Source organism: Archocentrus centrarchus, chromosome 10, assembly GCF_007364275.1.
Source record: "Archocentrus centrarchus isolate MPI-CPG fArcCen1 chromosome 10, fArcCen1, whole genome shotgun sequence".
Classification (NCBI taxonomy): Eukaryota; Metazoa; Chordata; class Actinopteri; order Cichliformes; family Cichlidae; genus Archocentrus; species Archocentrus centrarchus.
The window spans coordinates 9,368,591-9,384,515 of NC_044355.1; the positions used below are offsets into that span (position 1 = coordinate 9,368,591).

Sequence of the window (15,925 nt, forward strand, 5' to 3'; positions counted from 1 at the left end):
AGCGGGCTAAACGTTAACACGGGGACATATGTGGATATTACATATAGTTAAACTATTACCTGAGGGGATTTCTTGTTTTCTCAAATGCCCATTAGATTGTTAAAAAGAACATTATAACTTCTGCAGGCACTATAAAGTCTGCACTTTGTGTTTTTCAGTGACTAAATGTATAGCTTGGTGTATTAATATATTTACGGATTCTTGTCAGTTTAAGTCCTGCACTTTATGACTGTGACTAAGATTAGAGCGCTTTGTTATCTTTTTCGGTTTTGTGCGCTTTGCATATCCAGCCGCTAGGGGGCAGACCGCCACGGCTGAGGTCTATTCATTGGTCTACTTTAAGAACTGCTTCCGGCCTTCTCCTTCCTCTTTCCTACTGCATCGGGTCGCAGCCATGGTATGCAACTATTACAGCTTAAACAATCCAGCTCAATCCTGTCGATTAAAGTATAATATCTACATGTAATAACCCTAAATTTGTCGATAATGTTTCGATACATGCAACGATGGTGGCATTGGCCATATTTAGCATGTTTAATCCTTTTAGGTTGATGGGTGTTATTTTGGTGGCGAAACGCCGCTGTTGGTGGTAGTTACGCTCCAGCCGCTCTTTCTGTTAAAAAAGCAAGCAAAAATCTGTCATAGTCAGGTAGCAATTATGCTAAAAAGTACTTTATTATGTTGACAGTATTACATCAGCGCATGCTTACGCTGAATTGCCGGTAAAATAGAAGCGATGCTAGCATGTTAGCTTGCCTCAACACTGCCGCTCACAGTTAAAATTATAAATTCAAGCTTTCTGTCCACTAAGATCACAATGTTTTAACATAACTCAGTCTCAGCTGCGTTATTAATCATTGATAAATGTGCTTTTTACGGCTAGAGCCTGTTCGAAGTGGCTTGTGTGTCACTTTTGCTCTTACAGGTTATTCAGGGAAATCGTTGTGTATTTATTGCTTGTCTGCTCAAACGTTATTCTCTGTGTTGTGCAGGTGAACGTCCCGAAAACTCGCAGGACCTTCTGCAAGAAGTGCAAGAAGCACCAGCCCCACAAAGTTACCCAATACAAGAAGGGGAAGGATTCCCTTTATGCACAGGGTGAATATGTTTGCCCTTTCTTTAAGGGTTACACTAGTGTCTTTTAACACAGGTGTCCTGCCAAAAAAGTGACTCAGTATTTAAAGTGTTGTAAATGACTCGTAGACCTAAAATCTGTCAAATGTATCTATCGTGAATTATATCAAGTACTTTTGAGCCAGAAAGAACATTTCTGTCACAAGGTAGAAGCTGCAGTCAATTTTTAGCAAAGTGACTTTTATATATCCTTTATTTATCCAGGTAAAGAGTCTCATTGAAATTAAAAATGTACTTTTGAGATGGATCTGGCCAAGAGGGCAGCAGAAATTGCACCTGACATAACATTTTTTTATATATTTTAAGTGGCCAAAAAGGAATGGATTGATTACATATAGAAAACAGTTAGTACAAATGTATTTATGACGAAAGTAAGGACACTTGCAAAACAGATAATTTCTTAATTTTATATATAACCCCTTTGTAAATCCTGTTAACTTGAACCTGTTTACCAAAATAAACATATTAGGACAGGGTTGCCGCGGGGTAGTAAATTAAATGAGGTCAAATTAAGGCTAGTAAAAGGTAGTAAACAGAATTTGACTTGGTAGTAAATTTTTCATCACCCCTTTAATATATTTTGATCTTTCCATTGATGCAGACTTTTTGTTTTAAGTTCGTTTAACTATAAGATCTGTATAGAAATAAAACTACTCAGCAGGACCTGAGCTGACGTTGTTGACGAGCGGTTCCACTGTCCGATCTGCTGTGCGCATGCGCGGAGTCATTTTGCGCCTCGTCATGGGAAAATGTAGTTTTCACAACTTTGGCTCGATGACTCGGCAAAGACTGGCTTAACCCTCCGGAGTACACGGACGCACTGGCGCGTCAAAATGACATCGCCGATTTCAGATGACGTAGCATCGGGACGCTGCTGCCATGAATCGAAAGTGCAGACTTCAAACTATGTGCCAGTTTTTAAATTACGTTAATAGGCCAAGTAAAACGAGAGTTATGCCCAATAATTTACGTCATGCTTTTTCCTGTATATGGTCCTCACCTTCGATGCGCGTTTTGTGCAGAAATAAACGGCGAAAATGTGAGTTTCGCTAACAGGAAGTGCTTGCTAATAAAAACAAAACAAAATACATCCCCTTTCCTATTGGTGGAAAAATCAACCAATCAGAAAATTATGCGGTAACACGATGCATTTGGGTGCATTTGACTGCTGCGGAGCAGGTGAAAAAGTGGTAAAAGAGACATTACTGGCAAGTTTTGCCTGTGATGGGCCCCTCAGTCTTGTGGAGGACAGAAACTGTTTTTTGAGGTGGCATAAATAATTTGTCTAGCATCTTAATGTGAGTCCTGATTGCTGTGCAAATAGTTGTACACAAAAACACCCGAGGCCTTTCCTGCATTTTAATGTGAATAGTTGTATTTAACTTTACTATTTACTATATTTTTACACAAGTTTTGCAAATTTACAACTTATATTTGCATTTTAATTGTAAAAATAATTTGTTAAGCATGTTTCTGAATTTTACAGTAAAAAAAATCTTTTTTTTTCTACCCTGAATTTATGTTTTTATGTGATTGTAAGTCCAATGTCTTAATACAGTATGTCAAAATGAAAGAATAACTATACAGTCACACACATGAGGTCGTGATGAAAAAAAAAATTATACCAAACAAGGCAAGGTAAACAGTTTCTAAGGTCAACTATGAAGCTAAAAACAAAAGTAGTAAAAAATGGCCAAATATACCCCGGACCCCAGCGGTTAAGCCGGTCATGGGGAATGATCGAGAGGTGTTTTGTAAAGTGTGCAGAAAAAATATAAATTTGACCTGAAACGGTGTGACGGCGATTAAATCACACCGAGCATCCACCATTCACCAGCAGCGGATTTGCGCGTAGGGAGCAGATTCCTATTTTGTTTTTTGGTGCTACACAAAGCACTGCAACTGCAAACTCAAGGTCAGCTACGAGCCGTAGTATTGCCGTCACACCTCAGCAGCAAACCAGTATTCCAAGATTTTATTGGAAAATAAATAATTGGCTTGTGAAACTTGAATTTCATTGCATTTTGTTTATATTCTTAAAAAAACAAATTTAGATAGATTCAACTCATTGTCATTGTGCGCACAAGGCACACAACGAAATGATTGTTCCAGATCACTCATCCAGAGACGAGCATCTGCGGTCACGCAGCCAAAGACCGGCACTACCGTTAGGAAATGTGGTTTAAGTGTCTTGCCCAAGGACAACGCAGCACAGGGACAGGTCACCAAAAACGCAACCCACTGGCTGCAAGACGCGCGCCTACCTACTGCGCCACTTTTTGAAATGTGTTTGGAATATTAATGTGTATGAGGTCTTAGTCAAGACAAAGTCACAGTTACACCTTCAAGTAAGTGGGATACAGTTTTGTCTTTGAGAGATGGGCTATCATCGTACATGGCTTAGTGCTGTGAATCCACCGCTACCCCAAAAAAGGCTGCTGCTCGATTTCGTCCTGGTAGTAAAAATATTTTAGAGGTAGTAAAAATAGGTAGTAAAAGGTAGTAAATTTAACTCTAGGATTCCTGTATAAACCCTGTAGAAGTAAATTACTAAGGAAAATGGCAATCACTTTTTGGAACAACACTGGCCACAATTTTCTAAATAATCAAAGATAGGAGTTTTAGCTGTTTATCACACTTCACCAGTAATGCTTTTCCTGTCACAAAAGGAAAATAAAATATCTGCCAATTTTGGCCAAAGCACATTCATCAGTGCATCCTTGCTTTATTTTACAAGTGGTTCAAATATGTGTTGACTGACTGAGCTGAACTGAAAATGTTTTCCAGGTAAGAGAAGATACGACAGGAAGCAGAGTGGGTACGGTGGTCAAACGAAGCCAATTTTCCGAAAGAAGGTAACTAACTTTCTCATATAGTGCTGTGAAAAAGTATTTAACATGTCCTGGTTTCTTATTTTGCTTGCATACTGGTCACACACATTTCAGATTCTCAAACTAATTTTTAGATAGATAACCTGAGTAAATACAAAATGCAGTTTTTATGGGATTATTTCACTTGGGGGGGGGGTGGATCCAAACCTACCTGGCCCTGAGTGAAGAAGTAATTCCCCTGTTGGTAAATCATAAATTACCTGTGATTATCCACATTTTTTGCAAAACTTAATTCATTTTCTCTAGCCACATAAGCCCCTCTTCCACTGACCGGGTGCCAGTGCCAGTGTTTGAACCATTCAGCGTTTTTTTCCACCGCAAACACACTCTGTGCTTGTCTGAAAAACAGGATCAACTAAAGCACCACAAACTAGCTGGTCTGGAACCAAGAACGCACGACACAAGTAGCAGAAGGGCGTGACTCTGCCATGTCGATGTAAAGTTTTATACCGCTATGTCACTGCATGGTGTGTATTACTCAAGAAAAGCGATGCGATTTTTCACAGCTGTGAATTAGGTTGGGCCAAACTTGCCACTTGTATCAGTTCATATCACAGATAAAAGGACGCAAAGTGTGTACTTGTCGTCTTGCTCGTAATTGCTGTGTTTACCTTGTGCTGCACACAGACTCTGCAGTAGTTTTGTGTGGACCGTAAAATATGTTTGCAGCACAACAGCGTGTTCTGCCATGTTTGTGCCCTTTGGCTTCTGTTTCCAGACGAGGATTCATCCACACTGATATGTAAAAGATCAGCTCGCAAAGTGCAGTGGAAACGCAGGCCCGTTCTTAAGTGGTTCGCCGGTTCATTGGAACCGGCACAAGCACCCGCACCTCTGCAGTGGAAACGTGGAAATAGAGGCCTGATTACTGCCAGACTGCTGAATCAAGAAATCATTTAAATAGAATCTGACAAAGTGAAGTAGGCTAAAAGATCTCAAAAAGCAACACATCATGCCATGATCTAAAGAAACTCGAGAACAGATGATAATCAAAGTCAGTGACATTTAGTCAGTCTGGAAAGGGTTTCAAACCCATTTCTGAGGCTTTGGGACTCCAGTGAACTGTGGTGAGAGCCATTATCCCCAAATGGAGAGAATGTGGAACAGTGGTGAACCTTCCCAGGAGTGGCTGGCCTACAAAAATTACTCCGAGCGCATCAACAACTCATCTGGGAGGTCACAAAAGAACCCAGAACAGCATCTAAAGAATGGCAGGCCTTACTTGTCTCAGTAAAGGTTGGAGTTCATGATTCAACAGTAAGAAAGAGACTGGGCAAAAATGGCATCCACGGGAGAGTTCCTATGAGAAAACCACTGCTGAGCAAAAAGAAGACAAACTTATCACATTTGCCAAAAAAATTTCTTGATAACCCCCTTGACTTTTAAGAAAATATTCTGTGGGCTGATGAGACACTTAAGACAGCAGGACAATGATCCAAAACACACCAGCAATTCCACCTTTGAATGGCTAAAAAAAAAACAAAGAGAAGGTTTTGGACGGGCCTCGTCAAAGTACAGACTTAAATCAGATTAAAGGTCATGCCAAAGCATCTCAAACAGGCTGTACATCCTCGAAAACCCTCCAATGTGGCTGAGAACACTTCTGCAAAGAAAAGTCGGCCAAAATTCCTCCACAGAGATGTGAAAAGTCATTGCCAGTTATCGCAAACGCTTGATTGTAGTTCTTGCTGCCAAGTGTGGTACAACCAGTTATTAGAGTTGGGGGCAGTTACTTTGTCACACAGGGCCACATAGGTTTGGATAACCTTTGTCCCTTAAACAAAATCATAGTTTTAAAAACTGCATTTTTTTTTTTTTGTTCAGGTTATTGTTGTCTAATATTAAAGTGTGTTTGATCTGAAATATTTAAGTGTGACAAATGCAAACAAAAAGAAATCAAGAACGGGCAAATACCTTTGCACAGCATTGTACTGTTGGATGTGTCATGTAAAGACGCATGTGTGAGGGGAAATGACTCATTGAAATATTGTCACACAGGCTAAGACTACAAAGAAAATTGTGTTGAGGCTCGAGTGTGTGGAGCCCAACTGCCGATCCAAGAGAATGCTGGCCATCAAGAGATGTAAGCACTTCGAGTTGGGTGGTGACAAGAAGAGAAAGGTAGGACTCACTTGTATTGTAAAAATTAAAGTTGATAACTTTTATTTCACGAGTGCTTTTCCAAGTCATTTTAATGCTTTCTAAAATGTACACTTTGATGTCATGATTAGTGTATACCAACTCACCTTTTATATTTGTATGGAGTCATTTTGCTCCACATATTTTTAAACTGATAATTACCCACAATCATGTCAATAAAGCTACAAGTTTGTTTTTAATCAGGCGATGCATTGACAGTGATCCAAAAAGGGCAAATATGACCAGAATTGAGAACTACAGAATACAACACAAGAAGATAGCGTGATAAAATGCACATTTTGCATATCACCTGTTTGTCCAGCTAAACATGCATTTCCTGCTAGGAAAGAAAAGTTTGTCTGTGTCAGACACGGCACACTTTTCTAGATATTACCCAAAGGAAGTGCATGAGAATGCAAATGTGGGATGCAATCGGATCGGATATGAAATGATCTTAAGCCTCTCTAATACAAAGTATGCAATGTTCGTTTGTCACAGCGTGAGAATAGCACAGGTAATAGTGTAGTGTTCTCCTCACAAGCAAGTGGTCATCACATGTCTTGTCAAAATTGTCAAAAAGCCGTGTTTGCCTTAGCCATAAATGGTGTTTCTGGTGGAAATCTAACTCAGAGACAGAGCTGCCGGTAGTGCTGAATTCCCCCTTCTTTTTCGTTCTCTCTTCTGACAGTTGATTGATTAAAAAAAAATATGTATTTGATTTAAAGAATATTTTTTGACAGTCCTATCTAGGCAACACCCTCTTAAAAAAGAGAGGTTTTCCCAGTAGTGTAAAAGTATCTGACAAACTCTCCGACTGTTACATGTGGTAAAGGACAATGTCCCGAGCTGATTCTACCCACAATTTTCAGATAATGAGTGAAAACAGTTTTTGAAATTGAGCCATGGCTGCACAAGGAGTAAACGTGCCTTTCATACGCTACAGGATGGATCAGGAAGTGTTTGTCTGCTAGTTTAAATATGTGGCCCAGATAAAGAATTTGCATTTTTTTTTTCGGGGGGGTCATATTTGTTTTGATTGATGGGACTCAGGGTTGATTTGATGTTTTAGCATACTGTGCTTGCGTTGAGTATGCTGTATTTATACTGTTAATACAAGTCAAAGGAAAGTTAAAGTGGCTGTCTTCTTCAAGGTTGATTTTCTGTTGAACTTAAATCTGAGATTTTCCTTCTAGATATATGCGAGCTTCATGTGTTTGTCTGAAATTAGTACTATACAAATATTCAGCTTGGAATTGTTGTGTATTCTCTGTAAGCTGTTGGTGTATGAAGGTTAACAGCTGTCTGCTCAGTCTGCATATTGGCAAATTCACAGATGTGAAGATAATACCATATTCGGTTTTATTTAGCTATAATATAAAAGTCTGAGTATAATTACATTCACAGCAATTCTGAGGTTTTTTTGTTTTTTTTTGTTTTTTTTGTTTTAAGGAAACCAAGTGTACAACTTACACATTTTAACATGTTCCCTTTGTTCTCTTACAGGGCCAGGTCATCCAGTTCTAAACTGTGGTCCACTCTTATGGAAGAAGTTGTCTCTATTTTCAATAAATGGAACAAAACATACTTTGGAGTTGAATCTTTCTTTTAAAATATTTTTCCATGAGGTCCTATATTCAAACTTTGTCTCTTACGGTAAATTAACCTTTCAGTGGTCTAGACTGTTAACAGCAAGCATTCAATTTATTGGACATAAATGTGACAGAGTAATCAGTTTCCAGGCTGCATCAAGCAAACATGTATGCACTCAGTTTTACATAAGATTTAAAAAAAAAAAAAAAAAATTTTTTTTTTTTCCCCAGACAATTTAAATATTGTACAGATCTAAAGTGCATTTAATAACCACCTAAGGACTACAAAATAGTGTGCTTTCGTTTGACAGATGTACCCTTCCAGATGAGCTTGTAAAGCCTCGTGGAGTCACTGCTGATGGGAGTGACAGTCAGCAGAGCTGTGCCTGAAGGGTTGACAGCTACAATTATTTTGCTGTGTTGATTCTGAACTCCCATCTCCTTGTACTGAGGCAGGATCTGTGTGACATTACACTGCGGATCACAGATCTTCCAACCGGGGACAGCCTTGATGTTGAACCCTCGAGGGCCGCCAATCTCCTGCATGTTCATCACAGCAATAGCCAGACGGTTGTTAGACAGAGGCCTCTCCCACACTTCAAAACTGTCCACCTGTAGAATAAGTGGAAGTTTTACTGATTACTAGTACAGTTTTTTTTTTGTGTGTACTTTTGACTGCTGTTATCCACATTTCAGTTGCACTGAATGCCAGAGAGCCTGCCAAGCTGATCACAAAGCATTTAGCATTTCTAAACCACATGAACCACAAATGCAGAAGATGATTATACTTTGTCTCACACACACCTTAGCAGTGCGGGATCCCTGCTTTCCCATTGAGTCCTGGTTGATGTCTACGATGCGTCTGTTCTGCAGGAGCTCCTTGGAGCGAGGACAAATGTCTCTAAGATCATTGGACATGAGCAGAGGAGCTGCCATGATGGCCCATAATGCCATCTGAGATTCCTGCTGGTCGTGACTCAAGCCAAAGTTCCCAATTATGAGCTAGAGAAATAAAACTCATTAAATATCTAAATTCACAAGTGTGTCCACAACCTACTATTAGCATTAGATGAGAAGATGAACACAGCTGATGTAGCAAAATCAACATACCTGTTAAACTCACAAATTTACACTATTATTTCCTTTGTGTGGTTTGCACAAAGAATGATGTAAAAATGTTAGAGGGGTCTTACTCGTACAGCTCACCAAAAACGCAAAATAAGCACATTTGTGAGAGTAAAACCACTGGTTCTGTGGTTAGTTCAAAGTCAAAAGGCAGGATGTCCGAGACCTCCAGCAGAACAAAGTACCATATCAGGGTCGTTCCAGCCCCCAGGTCCAGCTGCAGGGACGATGAGGTCCTGATGAAGAGCAGTCCAGTCCAGGATGGATTTGACAGAAGTCCATGAGTCAAACACGTCACCGAAATTGCGCCAGTGGTTACAAGTCTCACGGATGGCAGTGTAGTTAGGCTGAAGGCACAGAAATACTCCTTTTTTGTGAGTAATACACACTGTTTATTTTTGGATCATTGTCTTCAGTCACATTAAGGCAGGTTCTCACCTGGCGTAAAGGCCACTCGTACAATGGCCACTCACAAGAGTACAGGATATACTTTCCAGTGTTGTTCAGTGCTTTCGACATGTTTATGTAGCCTTAAAACAGCAAATATTTGGCAGTTAACCCTTTGACCAGCTTAAATTGTCCTTGTTAAGTGAGGTGAACTAGCAGTAATCAGGAAATACATCTGCACCATATGTGAACACTGGCACTGCAACTCTTAAAAACTCACCTTCTCCGAGCAAAGTCAGAACCATATTGCAACCATCAAATTTGAGCAGATCCACATCCCAGTCAGCAAAAGTCTGGGCATCTGTCTCGTAGTAACCCAGGCTTCCAGGATATCCAGCACAGGTTTTTTCTCCCACATCTGCATAGATACCCAGTTTCAGGCCCTTAGAGTGGACCTAAATGCATAAAAATATAAAATATTTATTGATTCACCTCACTGAATGTCAAATAGGGGCACCAGTGCCATCCATTTTCTTTTGCTTGTCCAATTCAGGGTCATATGAGTGCTGGTGGCCATAAAATCTCACATTTCTGGTTAAAATGTTGCAGCAATGCAAATGAAACTAGAGAGAAATAAGTAATCTGCATATTTATGGAAGGCCTCCTTTAAAACAGAGCAATGAAAAATTCAGTTCTTGGATTGCACAGACTGTAGCAAGTGGTTTTCACTGGGTAAAATGCTCAAAAATTAAATCATTTAAAGGGGCTACATTACTGAAAAAAAAAGAAGCTTTTTTCAGCTTACAAGCATAAACTTTCTGAGCAGGTGATGTATTTGTTCCAGTAGGTGGCAATGTTGCACAGCTGAAAAATTGATGCTTTTAATACAAGACACAAGTCTGCCTGAGTGGGCCTAAATATATTCCTTTCCTGCTGAACATTACTTTTTAGCTGTCTTTTTTATACATGAAGCCTTATACGCCGGAATCCTCCTGTCATAATGGCTTCCAGCTCCTTTCTATTGTGAGTCTGCAGCAAAGAGGGTGAACGGCAGCACAGTCCTATCCAAGACTATATATGCCTGCACATCTCCCCTTGCTCCAGGTGCTGTACTGGGTAGGTAATTTGAGACCTGGGTTCCACATCTGGTCCTTTCCCCCTTCATTATGTAAATACCTGCAGGTCAGCTTGGATGGATGTAAAATGAATGCATAAGCTGACCGTGTAATCACTTTTATTTCTAGAGATATTTAATCAGGGCTTCAAAAACTTTTTGACATTTGAAATTTTAAACAGATAATACTGCATAACATAAAATCACAGCAGTGTGTTGAACATAACATGGTTTATCCTTCTTTAACTGTGTATATTATTCATATTGCTGCCAAAAAACTGGAAGCAGTTGTATCCTCTCACAGTTTCATTTGGCTTCTTCTAGCTAGTAAAGTGTTTCTCATTTTTACTGAGTCTCTCTGAACCTCCTTCTGTTTGATGTCCACAGAGGAATTATGGCATTAATACTACATTCACATCCAGACGCTTCATTCCTTTTTATATCTAATACTCACATAGTCGGCCAGTTTCTTGATGCCTCCTGGGAATCGTTTGGGGTCTGCCTGCAGGCGGCCCTGGGCATCACGCTGGTGGGAGGGCCAACAGTCATCGATGCAGACGTACTCGTAACCGGCCTCTTTCCAGCCCTCCTTCACCATCACATCTGCCATCTGCATGTACAGACGCTCACTGCCAAGGGAACAGGAGGAGACAGGTGGAGCTGATAGTAGCAGTTAGATGCCAGTGTGCAATGTCATGTTTAATGGAAATTTGGCACACACAAATACGCTATATTGCCAAAAGTATTCATTCACCCATCCAAATCACTGAATCCAGGTGTTCCAATCACTTCCATGGCCACAGTTGTAAAAAACCAAGCACCTAGGCATGCAGACTGCTTCTACAAACATTTGTGAAAAAATGTGTCACTCTCATAACAGCATATCAAGACATTTTGGACAATTTCTTGCTCCCAAATTTGTGGCCACTTCCTGTTCCAACATGATTGTGCACCAGTGCACAAAGCAAGGTCCATGAACACATGGATGAGCGAGTTTGGTGTGGAAGAACTTGACTGGCCTGCATAGAGTCCTGACCTCAACCTGACAGAACACCTTTGGAATGAATTAAAGGGGAGGCTGTGACCCAGGCCTTCTCGTCCAACATCAGGGTCTGAACTTACAAATGCACTTCTGGAAGAATGGTGAAAAATTCCCAAATTCAAATTCTGAGAAAGCCTTCCCAGAAGAGTTGAAGCTTTTATAGCTGCAAAGGGGGTTTATTTCATTTAAACCCAATGGATTAAGAATGGGATGTCACTTAAGTTCATTTGTGTGTGAAGGCAGACAAGCAAATAATTTTGGTAATATAGCGTATAATGCATGCTGAAGGAGATATTCTAAGAGTCAATGCCAGGTTGCTGATGACAGAAAGATTCATTCAGCAGACATTTAATGCTATGCTGGTGACCACGGTAATCCTTATCTTATATTGAGCCTCGCTAAAGCCACTCAGTTCATTCTGTCTGAAATCAGCTGTTCTAGCTCCTCGATCCTTTGAGAACACCTTCCATTTGTGCTGATTGACCCACCCTTGCAAACAGAAGGTTTGAACAGCAGATGGGTGGTGCTGCTGTGTATGAAATGACCATAATAGGGTCTGTCCTCTCATTAAAAAGAATGAAAGAAAATTAAAAATTGTCTGGAGCAGTCTAAGCCTGAGCTTTTGGCTCATAAGCATGATTTATGAGCCAAAAGGCTGCAACAATTCATCGGGTAGCTTGAATAACTCGATTATAAAAAGTGTTTTGTTTAAATTCTGCAGGGCTCAGTTTTTGCCGTGTGTGAGCGATTTACCCACATTTGTGACTAAAAACAGACCTACAAGAGAAATGCCACGTGTATGAATTAAAGGCATTACGACATTAAGCCCATCCAGTCCAAGTTTTCTCACCAAAATGACTGATTATGCAACACCAGCTCCGAAGGTGTGGGGAAATGGAGTCGCTACCGAAATGGTGAGCTTGGGCAGAAATGAACAAAACATTTTTCTAGTGTCAGTAGCAGCACTTGTTCCTGTAATCGCCATTAAAACCTTCACTAGGAAAAAGCTCGGGGAAGTCCTTCATCAAAGCACCTGATCAACAAACGTCAATGTGAAGAAAAGTGAACTTTGTAGCTGCTCCCATCCACCACTGTTTGTTTAACACAGTGAAAAATCTACAGAAAAGCTACAGAAGTTACAATAAAATGTGCAGATAAACTGTTAACTTAGTCTGATACGATGTTTAAATTAGGCAGCTCACTGAAGGCTGACGGCAGCCAACCTCCTTTATATGGCAGTGATACATGCAGGGGTGAATCTGAAGGGGGGGGCATGGGGTATATTAGACCACATTTATCTCAATGCAAGATTACTATAAACATACATACATTTATATATAAATTGTATTCATATTTTAAAATATAAAAATAAAACTTTTTATTTTCGCAGGCCAGTAAAAATATACATGGGCCAGTAAAACTGAGGCTGTTGGGCTGGACACTGAATTTTTACTAACATTCATTTTTAACATGTACACCATCAGAACATCTGTTTAGTGCAGCAGGAAACGCTGCATCAAAGCAGTGTAAACCCGAGTTCTTTGAACGTTGATATACTCGCTTTTCTTCATTGCAGCCACCATATTCTCCTTTAAAGGCTTAGAGACACACACATACTCAATATATATATATATATATATATATATATACACACACACACACACACACACACACACACACACACACACACACACACAGTACCAGTCAAGGGTTTGGACATATATGATGAAAAATAAGGAATAACATAATTTCTTAAGCAAACCAAACAGTTTTTGGTTCAGCTAATCAAATCAGAGGACTTGTTGCATTTTCTTGTTCTGTGTAAAATAAGTATGGATTGCAAAACTATTATTTAATTGAAGAAGAAATAATCATCCTGACTGATAGCAAACATGATCTCTTTCTACAGTGTATCTGCAAGTTTTATCTTTTTTTAAGGCTTTGTTTTGCATTTATATTTGTGTTATTTTTATAACAACCAATCCAGTCCACCTGTGTAAATATGCTACCTTACATATTTCTCATGTGGAATTTAACAAGAAATGACTTTTATGTTGCGTCCTTTGCAAATCATCTAATCACAATACTTGCTGACAGCAATATCTCACACATCAACGTCCCCCCAATGCCTGAATCCAAAGAACAAAGAAAGGGAAACTTAATCAGCTGTCAACAGCCATTACAACCACGTGTTCCTGCTCTTATTCTTATGACAGCCTTTCATAACGAGTTCCTCTGTACTTCAATAAAAATCTCACATTTTCAAGGCAGATTAAAGATGTAATAAACAGGGTGATGGCCTGTTTATTATTTTTCATAAGCATTTTTTTCTCCTCTCAAGTTACCTGAGTGCCTGGGCAAATGCAAACGCCACTTCCGGTAATCAATGCTGCTTCTTACGTGAGGTATGCTAATGTGCTTCAGGGAGATGTAGAGATTAAGTTTTAACTGGAACTTTTAGGCAAGTGCTTTGCTTTAGCACCCAAACACATCAGGCTGTGCTGATCACCCCCCCTTACCTGATGCAGTTATCAGGGTCCGTATCACAATCGATATTACACATGAACCTCTCCCAGTGCAGCCAGCCCATAGTTGGTTTCAACGCCAGCCCGTTGTCCAGCGCTTCAGCAGCAGGACTCATTAAGCTCATAATCGCGAGAAGACACGTAGCCCTGCTCATTTTTTACTTTTCAGCTCGACCCTTCTTCTTCTTCTTCTTCTTCTTCTTCTTCTTCTTCTTCTTGTTTTACTGGCGGTTGGCAAACCAGCTTAGAGGTGCAGCTGGACACTTGTACACACACCGGTAAAGAGCGACTGTTGTTGTTTCGCTACTCATTTCCTCGTGCCAAAGGCAACCAGCCCGCCTCCCCTGGATGAATGACACAATTCTGGACCAATAGAATTAAAATGCGTCCGTTACCGTCCAATAGCCTTACTGGAAACGATGAGCGAGGGCGGTTCACGGCAGAAATAAGGAAAAGTACGAGAAGTCAGGTGAAGCGACAGGTGACTGTGTCTTGTGATTCTCCAGAATACAAAAATAGCAGCAACAATCAGGTAGATTAGGAATTAGTAAATGTAGTACACATTAACCTATTATAAACTGAACTATTATAACTATTATAAAACTGCGTGTGAGAAACATTTTATTTGACTGAAATAGAAATAAATTAAAACTAGATATTTCAAAAGACTGAACGATATCGCGATATTACTTACATAACTAACTAAACTACAAATATACAGTTAATATTTTTGGTTCAAATTACTGTAAATAATGTGTTAGATCTTACATCAGACATAGGCAACTAGTTCTACCGCCATATAACTCGTCTGTCATCTGCTCACCCTTGTGTCTTGTTTCTTTAACTCTGTGTTAAACCATGAGATTAAATAATGAAATTATTTGATTCCTTTTTCAAGATATATCAAGAGCAGTTAATAAGGCACTCTCCACAAGTTTAGAACACAGTTTAAAACAGATGCAGTCTACAAAACCTTTTAAAGATACACTTATATGTTCAGTATCTCATTTCAAATGCCTGTCTGAATCCTACATTTCTTAAAACATGCATTACTTGAAATAGAATTTCAGTTTCCATCAATATGTTTAACAGAGATAAATGCATATAGGTGATTTGATGTTGTAGGGCAAATTCCCGTTTCAAAAAGTTGCAGTTAATCAACTTCTAACATAATTTTTTTTTCAAGTTTTATTTCTTTGAAGTTGATAGTTTTCAGTACACTTAAGATCAAGTGGACTTGATCCTTTAAGAAACTCGTTCAAGTAATTCACCTCATAGCAATCGTACACCTGTTATAGTATGACTGCGCATCAGGTTTCCAGCAGGATATTGCTTTTTTAAGTAGCATTGTGGCAGTGGGAATAAGTAGTACGTGAAAGAGTATCAACCCCACAGCAATACATGGTCAAGTATGAGAATGTTATCAACTGTTTCCACTCCACTGTGTCCAAGGAGAAGCAGCACTCCAGAGATATAGTATCTTTTCTGGCTTGCATCTTTGTGGAGAAGGAGTCATACCGAGGAAGGATAAAGAGCCCAAACATACCTCGAAGCTTTGCAAGAATACTTGAAGACCAAAAAACATCAAGGAGTGTTGACTGCCATGGAGTTTCTTTCACGGTCACCTGAGCTCAACCCCACTGAAACATTATGTTACTCGAAGACGAAAAAAGCCAGGTGTTCCTGACTTTACAAGAAGCTTTTTGGAATATTTGCAGAATATGCAGGGATAACATTATGTTATCCATGCCAGTTCAACTTGTTAAAACAAAACACTATACTAAGATATTATTTTACTTTAGATTAAGTTCAGTAAAATTATTAAATTGATATAATGAATTTATTCTGTTGTCAACTTATTTTAGTTTAATGATTAAAGTGATTGTCTCAACATAAGTGTGAGTTTTAAAAAAATTAAATCATCAAATTTGGAGAAAGATTTTTGCCGGTGAGTGACATCAAATTATTTGTCACATATT

At 39.4% G+C, this 15,925-nt stretch overlaps 2 protein-coding genes across 2 annotated transcripts; one reads left to right on the forward strand and one right to left on the reverse strand.

The window, feature by feature from the left end:
- The first annotated feature begins 301 nt into the window (after nt 1–301).
- On the forward strand, nt 302–7,748 carry rpl36a (ribosomal protein L36A). The gene is made up of 5 exons (XM_030739535.1): nt 302–397; nt 993–1,098; nt 3,922–3,989; nt 6,024–6,146; nt 7,668–7,748. The coding sequence occupies exons 1-5, from the start codon at nt 395–397 to the stop codon at nt 7,686–7,688; spliced, it is 321 nt and encodes a 106-aa protein (XP_030595395.1). The 5' UTR covers nt 302–394; the 3' UTR covers nt 7,689–7,748.
- A 123-nt stretch (nt 7,749–7,871) lies between these two features.
- Nucleotides 7,872–14,264, reverse strand: gla (galactosidase, alpha). Its single transcript, XM_030739534.1, has 7 exons — nt 13,941–14,264; nt 10,834–11,008; nt 9,546–9,720; nt 9,317–9,408; nt 9,064–9,225; nt 8,558–8,755; nt 7,872–8,365 (listed from the first exon to the last, which is right to left on the reverse strand). Exons 1-7 carry the CDS (start codon nt 14,099–14,101, stop codon nt 8,036–8,038), a joined length of 1,293 nt encoding a protein of 430 aa, XP_030595394.1. The 5' UTR covers nt 14,102–14,264; the 3' UTR covers nt 7,872–8,035.
- Between the last annotated feature and the right edge of the window lie 1,661 nt (nt 14,265–15,925).

Bases quoted from the DNA above. Each gene is read 5' to 3' on its own strand.
- rpl36a (XM_030739535.1), top strand. The intron at 3,990-6,023 runs GTAACTAACTTT...ATTGTCACACAG, and splicing joins AGCCAATTTTCCGAAAGAAG to GCTAAGACTACAAAGAAAAT. The intron at 6,147-7,667 runs GTAGGACTCACT...GTTCTCTTACAG, and splicing joins GTGGTGACAAGAAGAGAAAG to GGCCAGGTCATCCAGTTCTA.
- gla (XM_030739534.1), bottom strand. From the start codon at position 14,101: ATGAGCAGGGCTACGTGTCTTCTCGCGATTATGAGCTTAATGAGTCCT. The intron at 8,756-9,063 runs GTACTTTGTTCT...TTATTTCTCTAG, and splicing joins GCTGGAACGACCCTGATATG to CTCATAATTGGGAACTTTGG. The intron at 8,366-8,557 runs GTGTGTGTGAGA...CTTATTCTACAG, and splicing joins AGGGATCCCGCACTGCTAAG to GTGGACAGTTTTGAAGTGTG.